The following is a 15,078-nucleotide window of genomic DNA, read 5'->3' as shown; positions in this document are numbered from 1 at the left end:
TGAAAACAGAAACAGAATAGCATAATGACACACTAAATAAATAAATAAAAACACCCTACAAAAGGGTAGTAATATTATAAGTTCAGTCTAAGTAATGGTAATTTAAGGTGGATGCAAAGCTGTTCAAATGTTGCATATTTGCTTGGAGATATTTCAGAAACAGCAAAATATCTGCTAGCTGTGTGGTTTGAGACAACATCATTGAAACTATTTTATGACACACAGCTGTGCTGCTCTGTATCTTTTGCAGCATGTGAAGCTCTCCCAAATTTCAGAGGACTGAGAGGCTTCAGTCCAGATTCCAAGAAATCAAAACTTTCTCTTTAGGTACAGATGGAACAAACTCCAAGGATTACAGGACAAAGATGCATACTTACGCTTCACGTACTGGACCCTTTCTAAAGAAGACTAACATTAACAGCCGTTGATCCAGAACATAATCAGCAAAGATGACGTTAGATTCAGTGACTGTATAGTGCAACATGTATTGATTTTTAAAATATTTTCTGATCTGGTGTCAGGATTGCCAGATACTGAATCTATAGAACCTGCCCGAACTCCATCAGAAAATTCTTGAGCAAACCATATAGTATCAATATCTTTAACTCACTCTTCTGGTGTTGATTACCATCACATTGTGTTTTTGTGCAAAATGCTATGGTATCGCATTACTTTTGGGAATGTCCATCTTCATCCCTAGATTGGTGTTTTCTCTGCTAAAGCATCACCTCCGACTGTAGCTTTTAAGTAATTTCTGTGGTCAAACGTCAAGATCCAGTTTTGAATAGCTTTATTGAACTGCTAAGAGGGGATACAAACCTTTCTTAGGCTTGTATGTCTTTTAGTGTGGCAGGACTGAAAGTGTGGGTTTTTCCTTGGTCATCTAAAAGCAAATCGTATGGTAGACAATCAGCTTCTACATTCTATGGTTTTAAGCACAATAAGCTAAGACAAAGGCATTCTTCCAGTCATTCCTTCTGTTAAGGTGCCACAGGTTTAGCTGCTTGGTGTTGAGTGGCTTTGCCTATGTCTTTGGGTCACTTAGATCAGCTAGAGAACTGTGGAATAGAGCCCTCGGTCAGGTTAAGTCTTGGCCTCTTTTGGACTACTCTGCGATACTTGTGGCCTCCCTGAAGCATCTTTAGTACATCTAGCTAAGAGCTTTCTATGTATTGGCATTTAAGCTTTGGCAGAAATAGAAATGGGCAAATCAACTCGTCTGAGCAATAGCTTAGATTTATGTAGAAGATTATTAGTCTGTGTGTATCTAGGCTTAGTATATTGTATGTTCAAATTGTTCACGTGACTGGGAGGTATTTTTTTTGAACCAGTATCTCAGCTTGACTATTTCATCCATGCCTTTTTCAGTCATCTCTCCCTTCTTGTCATTCAGGCACGGCAGAAGGCATTTCTGTTGTTTTCAACCCCAGCAACTGGGTTTTTTTCTGTTCCCAGTTAGTGTTGTATGAGCAGCTGACCGCTTTCCGGTCTTGGCAGATTCAACATCCATAATCCTCTCTTCTCTTAGGAGACTTTGAACCCCAAGTAAGAGAAATTAAGGGTGTTGCAGGGATCCTATAATTAATTATATGCTAACATTCTTCCCTTCATAACAAGAGATACTGAGTCCCCAAATCATAATCATTCTCCTCAAGCTTTATGTCTATATGTGGGTATGGATAGGGTTCATAAACTCAGCTGAAATGACTTCCTCCATGGTGTCATTCAGATTCTGCCTGTGGTCTGCTCTCATTTTTCAGTATGAACAATTTAAAAATACTGTGTTCACCAAAGAGATTTTTAGAATAATACAAAAAAGATGTTTACCTTTTTATGTCCTTACTTGATTTTTCAAGGAGGCTTGTTTCAGAACTAGAGTGGAACAGTGGGTCTTTTATGTTACGCAGCAAGAACGATTGCAAATAAAGACTTTTGTCTTCTGTCTCCCAAACCAGTTTGGAGCAATTTCCAAAGGAATATCCCACAAGCAGTGTAAGCGCACGTGAACGTGCATGTATGTATGTGAAGATTACAACATTTGAATAAGATTTGAAAGGCTGTTTTTTCCATTAATAGAGAAGATACTTGTATATAAGATATGCAACATTCATCTCTAATGGAAGCACTGTCAGAATTTTTATGATCTTGTTTTCTTCTTTTCAAAGAAAATGCAGGTTGTTCCTTTGCCATTTCAATGTACAATAATTTAAAGTCTCTCCCATCATCTTAGGAATTCAAAAAAGTCCTCCTTATTGTTGCCATTAAGAGTGTAATTGCCAGCTGTGTTTTTCGTAGATTTATTAAACTGAAGTATTGTTGATGGAGTTGAAATTTTCTGACGCCACTCTTACAAAGAAGTCAGCTGACCAAGGTTTTCACTCTTGAATTTTTAACCTCTAGCACAAGTCAAGCAAGACTACTGTTAACTCTTAAGATTAAGGTTTTTTTCTTTTAAACTCCTCTGAAGCATCTCTGCGCTGGTATAGAATATGATACAGTAACACTAGTTACATTAGAGGATCTAAAAAAATTGTATGCTTTTTGCAGTTTTTGACCTTTATGGCTTAAACCTTTAAGAGTAGGAATTAGATAACCTCATGGTAGTTACATACTAAAACAGTTTTAATCACATGAATTTTTTTAATCAGTGTTCTTATGCAGTTTAGAGGCCATTTTGATTACCTTCCTTTTGTACATTAGTTCCTCAAGGAAAAAAAAAATCCTGCAGTAATTCAGGTGTTTTATGAGCATACTGCAATCATTTAGGGAATTTTAAAACTCTCTCATTTATTTTGTATATGATTACACACTCCTAAATTAAAATTTTGTGGATTAAATTTGCATGAGGTAATTGCCAGTCTCTCAAAAACTTCATTGTTAATACAGCCAAGCTACCATAATTTAAGAAAATCAACATTTTCACCGAGTTGGTAGGCCACAGCCCTAATCTCTATCTCTGAATATAACCTCTGCATGAGAATGTGGGGTTTTACAATACTGACTGTACTATGCAATGAACTTTCCTAAATTTCTTTTGAATACTTTTCCCATTAAATGACAATCACTGAGCCAATTTCCACCTTTATAAAGATTTTCAGGGAGTGTTCAAATGGCAGCTAAATGATTTAGTATTAAAAGACAAAAATTAAAATAACTACTTGTCATTTCACATGGACTTTCTTTTGGAAGAGACAATGTCCTGTGAAAACCCTCTATTTATGTATTAACCACATTTGTTTTGATAAATTCTTATGTGTGTCTTCCTCTCTCAAACTTGATTAAAAGCTTTTCAAAGATCCTGATAGGCACTTAGATAAACATTTTCAAATGGTGGAAATCAATTTAGTGCTTGAGTTTTAAAAAATTGCTTAGCAGTTGAGCTGTCACTTCTCCCATTAACTCAAGCACTGAACTGAAATACTCGACTGCTAGGTCAAGCGTGTGGATGCCTTCCAACAAAAAGGGAAGAAATGTACAATGTTCTGACTTGGTTTTAATTTTTCTGAACTATGTGGTATTTTAGTCTTTTTAACACAGTTCCTGTTTGTTATTATAGTATGGCATGTTTCAGTAATCACATTACTAATAGTCATACAGTAAACATCTAGCTAGTTACAAATTTTAAGTTTAATTTCTGCTTTTTGCAATCTACAGCTCCAGGTATAGACACCTTTTCTCATTTTACACAAATATTTGTTATATTCTTTGTGGACCAAATTCTCCTAAGCATATTAGTGAAGATTAGTGAGGTTGTTTATTCTGTTTATTCTCACAAAACTAATAAACTGTTACTCTTCTATAAAATAAATTGCTTTTTGCTAGCCCCATGTAGTTTATTAACCATGATTAAAAATAGCTATATTATATTTAAATAGCAGTTTCTTGTCTCCATAAAAATGCATAAGAATATAAATTACATATGTAATTTTTTTGTTTGGATTTAGTAGTCCTTTGCAATGCAAAATTAATTTTGCTACTGTTGGAGTTGGCTCCTCTAACTGTAAATCCGTGTCTAGCTGTTGCAGTGACACTTCTTTTCTCCTTTGCCCTACCCATCAACATAGTATTACCAAAACTCAACCTTTTAAAAACTTTTTCTGGACTCACTCAGTGTAAATTAATTTCTGTAAATGTTTTAGACAACTAATTGAGGAAAAAAAATACCATGATTTAATACCAGTATGTTAGCTTAAAATGGTTGGAAGAAGAGTTAGTTGTCTTTATGATATCTTTTTCTTCATTATTTTTGTGGCGTAAGAAGCATCAGACTGAGTGGAGGTTCTGTCATCTTCCTCTTCCTCCTCATGCACGAAAGAGCTTGCACTGCAATCTCCTGTGTTAGTTTTTCTGTCAGTAAGGCTAGTTCAAGAGTTTTCTAGCTTTCCCCATTGCCACCTCCACCACAGATTGTTATGCTTTCTGCTGATACAGCTGCTCGTACAGCTATCCACTAAAATGGTTAAGTGGAATTATTCGGTATAAAACCAGCAAAACCACATGTAGGTGCGTGGAGTAAATGTGCAGGAGCGGGTGACTACGGGCTGAAGCTTCAGTGCAATTAAATTGAGCTGCTGCCAAGGAAATGGTAACGTGCCAGCTGAAAACAGGGAATCCCACGGGGAGCAGCACTCGTTACTCTCCACGTACACTTCCTTGCTATGCATTACTGTGAAAAGAATGTTATATCACTATTCTATAAATTCTATTTATCATTACAACAGCAGCTGTTTTGGGATAGTATTTACGTACAAAACATGTTTGTTGTTGCTCTCTTAAATTCTTAATGTGGCTCATCTCAATATAGGCTTCCTCCATGCAGTATGTGTAAAGGCTTCCTTGTATCCTTTGTTTAAATCTGTAAGGTGGTAGCATGCTCAGTTGCAGTAGTCTCAAACTTGCAGAATTGAGGAATCGGCAACAGTTTTTGCTAATGATTTGTCACTGAGAGTTCTCACTAACTTCCTGGCTAACATGCTGTTAAGGTGGGAGATATGATTTCCTACCTAGTGACCAGATGTCAGCATTTGACTTACTCTATGCAATATCTGCAGACTCAGAGTTCCGTGGCAAGAACTGAATAAGAACATTATGGTCATCACAAAATACGGACTATCCCAAGGGAAATGCTCCTAGTCATAAAATACAGAATCTTCCAAAGGAGATGCTCCTATTGCTTAATTTTAAGTGAATAATTTTTATCTTGTGATGGCATAGGTGGTTTTATATCGTGTTTTAAAACAGCACTTAAAACTTCATTTGCTTTTGTTAGCATCATTTTGGGGTGGTGTGGGTTTTTTGTTGTGTGGGGGTTGTTGTGGGTTTTTTTTTTCTTTCCTGTCTACATACACAGGCAAATATGGTAAGATACTGTAGTTTAATTATAGTTAATTTTCATTTCATATTGAAACTGTGTAACAATTTCTGAAGTAATCCTTAGGGGATATAAATGGGTTTCTCTTTCTGTTTACACTGAATATATTCTCAGTAAAGCCATTAAAATTTAATTTAATTTGGAATGGTGTTAGGAATGCAAAAACTCAATGCATGCTTTGAATTGTTCCCCCATAAAAACATGAATAAACATGCAGGTAGTTTCTCACATATTGTCATTTTGTTAGGTAATGTAGTTCCACATTTTGTTCATTGCCTCTAATGTTTTAATGTTTTAACTTCTTGCAGTTTTGGCAGAATTAATTGAAAAGTTCGTGTCACATCTTTCTGAAAGCCGATCAGATTGTTATTTCAGCACAGGAAACTATGAAGGTCAGTTTTCTAATAACTTATTGCTGTGCAGCCTCTTCATACTTAAATTGCTTTCCTTTTAAATGTATCTGTAGTGTTTTGGGGGTTGTTTAATATGTTATTTAACAATTCAGAAATTCATTACTTAACTGGTGGGAAGTACCTCACTTTGGAGCAAAAGAGGATGTGCTTGAGTAAACAGTACAGATATAATTATTAGTGATGGGCTCTCATATTTCTGTATGTGTAATGGAAAGATGGAGATGCAGACCAGGTGAAGGTATGATTCAAAGTATTTGTTGACACCTATTATAGAATGATTTGCAAACCTGGTGGCATAAACATTTAAGATGGTGTAAGCAATCTGCCTCACTTTTTGAAAGCCCCGTAACATATAATCAACCCAAAGGTATGCAATTTATATTGCATTAAAGGATATGTATTAAAGAACTGCTATTGTTGGCAGAGTAATCCGAGTGTTAGTTTTGTACAGATGTTGTGCTTAGAGCCAAGAATAAAGGATGAATGATAAAGTTAATTTATTCTGAGTGTAAAGTAATACATTTTAATATTTTGAAGCACATACAAAATCAGAAGATTTAGAAGTATTGTTAATACCTGCCAGAAAATGCACTTTCCTTCTTTACTGTCTGTCCAGGACTTTCCTCTGAGGTTGTAGTTCAGTCATTTAGAGTACTTATTCTGCCACTAACTCTGGAGAACCAAGCCTGCTTTGGGGAGAGTTTGTTATTTATACTGATATTTTATTCTCACATCCATAGGATGCAAATATAGTGTCCTTGGAGACTTCACAGACTTGCCTTTGAAGTTTCAAAGCATAAAACCCCTTTAGTAATTTAGTGGATCTCTCTCTTTTAACTAGTGGCCTTTACCTTCTGAAAGCTTGCTAACAGAATACTCTTAATTGTATTTGAGAATCTCTCTCTTTGCGTAATAAAGAGAGTTGCTGAAGTAACAGTTTTTTCTGTCACTATTTTATGTTTCCTTAAAAGATTCTTAAAGAGGTTTTTTTTGTTGTCCTGCATTAGTTTGTCATTTACTTTTCAACTTCTCTGGAGGCATAATGAGCAACAAAAATCTTTTCATGGACTCATAATACTTGCTATTTGCATAGTTCTGACATTTCCCAATTCAAATGATGATTTTGATGGTTCCTTTAAAAGCCCACGTAATGTCTTCATGATGTAAATGATTTATTTGAAACCTAGACTGCCCCTCTTTACATCTCTCTTTTTAAGTCACAGTTCAAAGTATCACGTATTCTCCAATGATACAGAAGGCCTGGGTGTAGTTTTCTTTTCTGTCTAGGGGAATGCCTATGTTGCATTTCTTTGGAGAACAGTATAGCCCACAGACCTAACTGTTCAAGGTTATCTTAGTGTTTCCTGTTAGAAAAACAGGAAAACCTGCTTGATTTGAATAAGGCAAAAACTAAGTAGAGGAGGAACGGAAGTCTAACTGTGCAACCTCCAAGTGGATGCCTTGCCCAGAAAAGACAGCATCCTGCTTTTTCTTAATCACAACAGCTAAGTGCTTCCATCCCGTGTGGAAGAACTCTAACAAAGGGAAGCAGTTGTCCATACTCTGTTTGCTCAGATGTCGAGTACCTTAGTTTCAATCCACTCTTCTCAACCTTTTGGTCAAAGCTAGGATTTAAAACATGTTCAGGAAGGTTGAACTTGGATCTTCCACTTCACTGATGTGTGATTTCACCATGAACCATTGGTTAGGTGGAGGTGGCAACAACACTACATTATTTATCTAAAATGTAATGCCAACTCTGAAGAAACACTAGGTTCGAAAATCCTGTGACAATTGTATGCATTAATTTTTTAGAATGGAAAATCCCAAAGAATAGGTACAGAAACAAAACAAAGATAACATAATAAAAGCCTCAATTCTTGATTTTTTTGAGCTTGACAGATTTTTCTTTCCATGATAAAATAACCCAGTCTGTATGATACTCCTTTTTGTATTTTCTGAATATTTTTTTCATTCAGTCTTATACAGGCACTATTGGACATTAATTCTGGATAAATTTGCCTGTTCGGTTCTCAAATAAAAGTTCCAAAATTGAAGGGTTGGCTGATAAGCAATTTTCATTTACAAATGCTTTTGATATTCCATATGCTTTAATGAAGACAAGCTTGGAAATGGGAGAGTGAGAAGCCTTCTCAAGGATAGTCAGTAGTCTGGTGGTAAGAAACTTATGTGAAATGTAGCCAAAGGGCTGGTGTTGTCTTAAGTGCTTTCTTTCCTTGCCAGCAACACCGTGATCACAGACGCTTTTTGTGAAGTTCTCCAGTCCAGGAAAGAGTGTTGCTCAGGCAAACGGCATGTTTCATCAAGGGTTTCTTTAAGTTTTATAGGAAAATAGTTACTAAAATTTCATAGCACCTTTTTCAGACAGGTGTAGCAATGAGTGTTGTCCAGGGAAACTAGTTTAGACCAATAAATTCATGCTGATTGACAGGAAAGTGAAACAAAAATCTGGCTCTAAAATTGAATATATGACCATACTCCTCTGTGGCTTGATTGTAAGAATCAGTTGTATAGCTAAATTAACACTCACTTCAGGTTCTTTTTTACATCACATAACATGCAGCGTGGCATTCCTATGAAGACAGGGAATGCACTTCGAGAACCCAAGTCTGTATTATGCTTCCTATGTTTGTACAGAAGGGACAAACAAAACATGCTCAAATCTTTAGACCTTACTTGCTTAAAATTAGGTTTCTCACTGATTGAATAATGATTGATCAAATTTGTATACATTTCCTGGGTTTTTCTGCTGATGTGTATGAAGGGTTGGAATTTCTCCAAGGAGAGCAATTAATTATTGAATGCCGTGGTATCTCACAGTATCTTTTCCACATATGTATGTGTAAGCACTATCTAAGCTAAATCCTAAAACTGCTGTTACAGTAGAGACATTTTTCTGAATTAGGTAAAGCTAATGAGTTGTTAGAAGTTAAACTATATTCCAGATGCATTTTTCTAGCTGCACATCTAAGTAAGCCAAAAACGCACTTGGCAATTGTGTGTGTCCACCATTCTCTTGAATAAATTTGGGTCTGAGGAACTGAAAAACAGTTTCTAATAGTTGCTTAATTTTAATGAAGAGAAGCCACAATTTTCATGAAAGTGGATTCAGCACAATGCATAGATATTCAGTGTTTATCATGTCTCTTGAAATGAGAAATTGATTATCTTAAAAAATGACAGCTTTCTAAACCCATCGGTAGTTGTAATTAGAATAACACAGTCATCCATCTGCTGTGGAATCCCTCAGGATTTCAGTCTATTATAAAATTTGCAAATATGGAAAAATCAAATTAGTTTGGGTTGTTATCATTTTCGAGATGAGAGAAGGAAAGATATCTGATAAACGACTATGCAGTTGCAGTGTTTAATTATAAACGGTAACACAAATCTTACTCAAAGTTTACTTTCTGCTAGCAGCAATGATACTGCTGTGATGTGGATTCAGATGAGTGAAATAACATACAATATGTATGTTAAATGTTAATGAACTCTGGCTATCCCCTTTCCCAGAATTAATACTTACTAGGTTGCTTTTATTTTTCTTTCTTCTTAAAAAAACAAACAAAAAACCAAAACAAAACAGAAACCATTGAAAACCAAATCATTGATGTCTAGCTGTAATAGGCGACAGGATGGCAAAAAACTGAAATTTGCTATAGTGGTAAAATAAATATGATGCACTGGGGATATGAAGTTGCTAAAATAGCCACTTGCTCTTCCTGTTAGCAAATTCCAGTTCATTGCAACATAAATGCTTTGCAGAAATGTATTAGTTTTCTCAAGGTTCCAACAAACCCATTTCTCAAAGAATTCCACTTGCAGAGTCATCTAATGTGGTGGTGTCTGGACTTCTTAATTGATCTCCACGTTGTGTTGCAGACTGCCCAAACTTGGAAATGCTACGACCCTTCAGGATCAACTGGGTTTTTTCGTAGCTCTGGTTGCGCAGATGACTTTGCATTTGAGTTCTCTATTTCCACTGGACTTTGAAACAGCTCTGCTATGTACTGCCAACGGGACAGAACCTCAGGGATTTTGGGTCTTGGCCGTAAAACTCAAAAGTCACGGTGTGTTCCCTCTCTAGATGAGGCTTAGTTCTCTGACTGAACAAACTCTCATAGGAACTTTCTACCGTTTAATGAGCTCTTAATCTTCTAAGGGTCAGGTGGGTTGGGTAATGAACTGAGAAATTTTTAAAACACCAATGGGAAGTTATCAGTATAGAGCTGATCAGAAGGAGTAGCAAATGAGAAATACAGGACTACAACCCCAAATTGGGCTGAAAGGGAAGGAGAAAGAAGGGCATTCTTCCCTTCTTCCTGCATCATTTGGTGAATGGAATTCTTTACAGATGGCTGCCCACTCTAAAGATGCTGTTAGCAAAAAGCATTTTGCCCTTTGCCAGTTTATATGTAACTGGACTGAAAAAGTGGTTCATTCTTGATGATGATGCCGCCAAAAATACCCTGGATTTTTCTGATGACCAATACATAAAGAAGAAGTTCTAGATATGAATATTTTGATCTTGTATTGTTATGACAAGCGTTCTGACGACATAACAGATACTTTAAATAGTCGAGGTGGAATTGCACATAAGATTATCTAGCTCTGATTAGAAGCCAACAACATTCTCCAGCAATTATTCTTGGATCTCATTTACGTTGTCTCCATTCACTCCATTTGGAGTTCAAATCCAACAATAATAATACTTGTCTTTGAAATAGGATTTTTTTATAGACAATTCTAACAATGAATATGAGATTCAGACTGTCAGAAGTGCTCTAGATGACTAGCCTGGTGGAGGAGATGATACCATTAAAAAATGGTAGCAAAATGGCAGAAGAGAATATAGTGAGAAACATATGACTTCTGCCTCAAGTCCAAGTAATGTTTTAAAATGGAAAACTTTCATAAGGATATCAGAAGGAGAGAGGATAGGTACTGACAAAATATAAAAGTTCCATACTGACTGCTTGGGCACCTGCCCACTGACAGTTAGGTACCTGCTGAAGAGTAAGTAAAAAAACCTGCTTCTTTAGTAAAAATAAAAGTTGCGAGTTCCACAAATTCAGTTGATATGGGCAAAGCCAAGGACTAGAGATCGGATAGCGAATGTAACTACATGCTTTAAAGCTTTTTGAAGCATCTGCAGGAATTACGCAAGTAGCTCTGGACATCATGGGATTTTCAGGTGTTTGCAGTATTGTTACTTGCGTGGTTCCTTTGAATCAAAAGTATTTTCCATCCATACAAAGAAAACTAATCTTTCTTACCATCACTGAAGTTAAAATTTAACATTTTGGAAAGATTATTTATATAGCCGTAAAAACATGTAGCCTGGGCACTGGGAAGTGAAAAAGCTAAATAAATAATGTAAGCAACAGCTTTAGTAATTTTCTTCACTTAACACAAAAGGGAAGCCAGTAGTTTCTTTGGGGTAACAGCAGTTAAACAGGGAAATAAATTAATTATTACCTAAAGAACATACTAGTTGATGAAATATGCTCGAAAGCTGTTTCAGCTTGGCATCCTGTCATTTCAGCAAAAATGCAATGTAGCCCATTTTCTGACTTAAACACATAAAAGCTTCTTTGTGGTAAGAGGGAAAAACGAATAAGAAAGCAATCTTTCATACGAGTTGTAAAGTTGATTGAAGTCTAGTCTGATCAGAAAGAATACTACTGGACCGTGCGTGCCAGTTAACTTACTATGAAGTGTCTGTAGCTATAGATTGAGTTTAATAATAATACGTAATTGCCTTTGCAAATCATGCCTTATGGGACCGTGCTTTTGCATGAATGCTACAAAACATTTTGAGAAGTTCTGCCCATTGAGATGCTTGAAGTGGGCATGATCAGAGTTAGTACGAATGATCAGTCATGACCCTGAAGCAAGGAAACACTAAGATTGCTTAAAGAGCTGCTCCCCATTTTCCCTTCATCCTGTTCTTCCCATTCCCCCTAATCGCTTTTGAGATTTACGATTGCACAGAGTTTTGCAGGGAGACCTAGAAGATAAAAACCAGAGGACAATCAGCCCATCTTTTTCTTACTGACACAAGATGAAAACCTTCTGATTCCTCTCCATCACTAGGTTTTGTTCTGCAATAAATAAATAAGGAAAGAGCATAAATAATAAATAAGGAAAGAGCTTGTTTGAAAGCCAAAGTTAATCCTCACCTCTCCCTAGGATCCCCTGATTTGCGTCTGGAACTATCCAGGACGCACAGGATTGCTTCTCCTTAAAAATGAAGACTAGACAGACAATGGCAGTGAAGCATGCCTTACCTAGGAATCCCAGATTTAGGCTAACTGAACCAGGTGGGACAAGTTGCTCAGTGAGCCCTCTTTGCTATCTTTGACCTGCTCCCGACCCTCACTGCTTCCCCACTCAAGCAGCAGAGGTCCTAATTCTCTCTTTTTGGTTCTTTGTGGAACACCGAATTTGATTTAGTGGTAGAAGGGTTGGAAACCAGAGGGAGATGATTACCAAGTCAGAAGAAGAAATACTTCTTTCTTGTAGATAAAGATAATATTCTACAATTCTTCACTTGTAGTGTACTTTGTTGTTGTTGTTGTTTAAAGTTATCACTGATAATTAATAGTTTACAGTCCTCGGTGTTTCAAAGGAAGCATTTTCTCTTTTGAATGAACAAGATTGTGTTAAATAGTGGATTTAAAAAAAGATTTGAGAGCAAGCATACCAATTTTTCTTATGATTAGCTTATCTGAAGTGTGTATGTTAGATTGCTAATATGAAGAGCAGTTGCATGGCTAAAAAAGGCCAAAAAAAAGTATGTATGTATGTCGTTTATACTTTAAAATGGTCCATACTTACTGCTGTGGGTTTTTTAATGCATTTTACAATGAGATGAGAGATAAAGTCAACTTTCTATTATAATAATTTTTTTTAATTGTAAATCAGCTTCTGGAGAATTCTGATATCCTTCAAGTCACTAGTTTAATTTTGGCTTAATTTCTATTTTACAGTGTTTCACATTTTTAAAGAAAGAAGTGTAAAATACCTGTTCAACATAGAATTTTTTTGTTTTATTAGATAAATGAAAAGCAAGCTGCCAAAGCATGTTGCTCATTTCATTTAATAATAGCCACGGTGCTGTATCATGTTGTTATCTAATTCACAGTTCAGAGAGGTGTTCTGTCCTTTGTTTGAGGATAAACAGCATTCTTATTTAGAAAATTGATCTGTCGATGCCTTTTGTTATGAAACCCATTGTGTTTCAAGACAGTTATATCAGGTGTATTGATGAATATCTGTCAAATGAGTTTTGTAGAAAATTAAATTCAGTGTATTAAATCAGAGGTATGAGCATAATTACAATAGTACAATCACAACATACTCCTGCAAGCTTACTAGTCAACTTTTTATCCATGGATTGCAATATGCAGTATTTCAATATTCCACTTAATAATAATTTTCTAGGCTTAGTAGAACATTTATGGTTTCTAGGTCCAGTTTTTAATCAGTGGGAAGTTGTCCTTTGTGTATTCTTAATTACTTTATAGTTTTCTAAAGCCTAGTCTTCCCAGTGTATTAATTGGTAAACAAAATGGAAAATCAAAACTTTTGACCCAGGACAAAGAACCACAGTTTGCATGTTCTTATTGTGAGTTGTGGATTGGCAGCAAATTGACTGCCTAGTATGCGGAGCTATGATTATATCAAATACACTGGTGTACTTGCCAGTTTTTGCCTTGATGAGGTACTGTATAATATAGAATTATTAGTCAATCCAAACTCTGTTAATTTTATCTTCTTTCACAATACAGGGGAAAATATCAAAAGGAAAACTGATAAGGAGAAAACTCTTTTCAGCAACTAAGAAATTGTTACAACAGAGAAGAAAAGGCAATGAGAATCAATGAAATCAGTCATGTTCTTTTAATGTTAATGGGAAATAAGCATTCAGTCCTCGCTGTAAACTGTTACAGAATGGAAACTGGGGTCAGATTGTGGGTTGTGATACAGCTGTTCCTCATTACACCCTTGCTAGACTGGGATACCAGTTCCTGCATTGCAACCCACAGGAGGAGCCACCTAAAAATGGGCACAGGGCTTCTGTGTGGCTTAGAGGTTGTTACACTGCTTGCCTCTCTCCTGCCATTAAATATGGTCAGGACTGAATTAGCCATCAGTCATAGCCCACTCATTAAAATTCCCCCTGGTTTCTAGGATATAAGTATGCCTTTTGTCTTCACAGTTGCACACAGGAACCTGAAAATGAATTGACTTAGTATGATAATTGCAGCCTGAGTAAACAAGTAACTTGGAGGAAGAGCTGTAAAAAGATATGAACTGTGTCACTCATCTCTGTGGGTTTTTAACTGAAATGCCCTGTGATTTTTGTATGTATTCCTCCAAATATTGTGTTGCTGGTATGCCATGCAGAAGATACTTGAACTTCTGTTCTTTGGGTAAAAAAGCCTCTCTGATGTGAGTTTGCTATTTCAAACCCATCAGATTATTGAATAAATTTGTTTTACTCAAAGACCAGTTGATTTTTCTTATGTATAAATGTATTTGTCAAAATACAGGGTTAATTTCTCATGACCCTAACACTTAGATCATTATCCAGAATTGAAAACAACTAAAACTTGTGGGTTGAGTTAGGAACAGTTTAAGAATTGAAATAAATAATAATAATAGCAGCAATGAAAGGGAAGATAACAGAAAGAGAGGGAAATATAACCCAAGACAGACAAGTGATGCACAATGCAATTGTTCACCACCCGCTGACTGATGCTCAGCCAGTCCCTGAACAGCAACCTGCACCTCCCAGCCAGCTCTCCCCAGTTTATATACTGGGAATGACATCACATGGCCGGGAAATACCCCTTTGGCCAGTTTGGGTCAGCTGTCCTGGCTGTGTCCCCTCCCAGCTTCTTGTGCCCCTCCAGCCTTCTTGCTGGCTGGGCATCAGAAGCTGAAAAATCCTTGACTTAGTGTAAACACTGCTTAGCAACAACTGAAAACATCAGTGTGTTATCAACATTATCCTCATCCGAAATCCAAACCACAACATTATAGCAGCTACTAGGAAGAAAATTAACTCTGTCCCAGCTGAAACCAGGACACCAGGGAATCCTTCAGTTTGATTTCTCTATCTATCTATCTGAGAAGGACATAGAAAAAATACATATTAAGTTACTGTGTGTCTGTTTAATGAGATTTTTACGTTTATCACTTACGTGAATATATCTTAACTTCTGCTGCCATATCTGTTATTTGCATTTTTAACAAATTATGTCT

General features: G+C 36.3%; 1 protein-coding gene across 4 annotated transcripts in view; it reads left to right on the top strand.

The window, feature by feature from the left end:
• The window catches only part of TBC1D32 (TBC1 domain family member 32), a 90,619-nt gene that overhangs the window by 63,469 nt on the left and 12,072 nt on the right, over positions 1-15,078 (top strand). For all 4 annotated transcript variants that reach the window (XM_049818160.1, XM_049818163.1, XM_049818162.1 and 1 more), the window contains exon 28: positions 5,680-5,763. In XM_049818160.1, coding sequence (XP_049674117.1) covers positions 5,680-5,763 — 84 coding nt within the window. The remainder of the gene's footprint in view (positions 1-5,679; positions 5,764-15,078) is intronic.

Source organism: Accipiter gentilis, chromosome 15 (assembly GCF_929443795.1).
Source record: "Accipiter gentilis chromosome 15, bAccGen1.1, whole genome shotgun sequence".
In the NCBI taxonomy this organism is placed as follows: domain Eukaryota; kingdom Metazoa; phylum Chordata; class Aves; order Accipitriformes; family Accipitridae; genus Astur; species Astur gentilis.
This window is presented reverse-complemented; position numbering and strand designations above follow the sequence as displayed.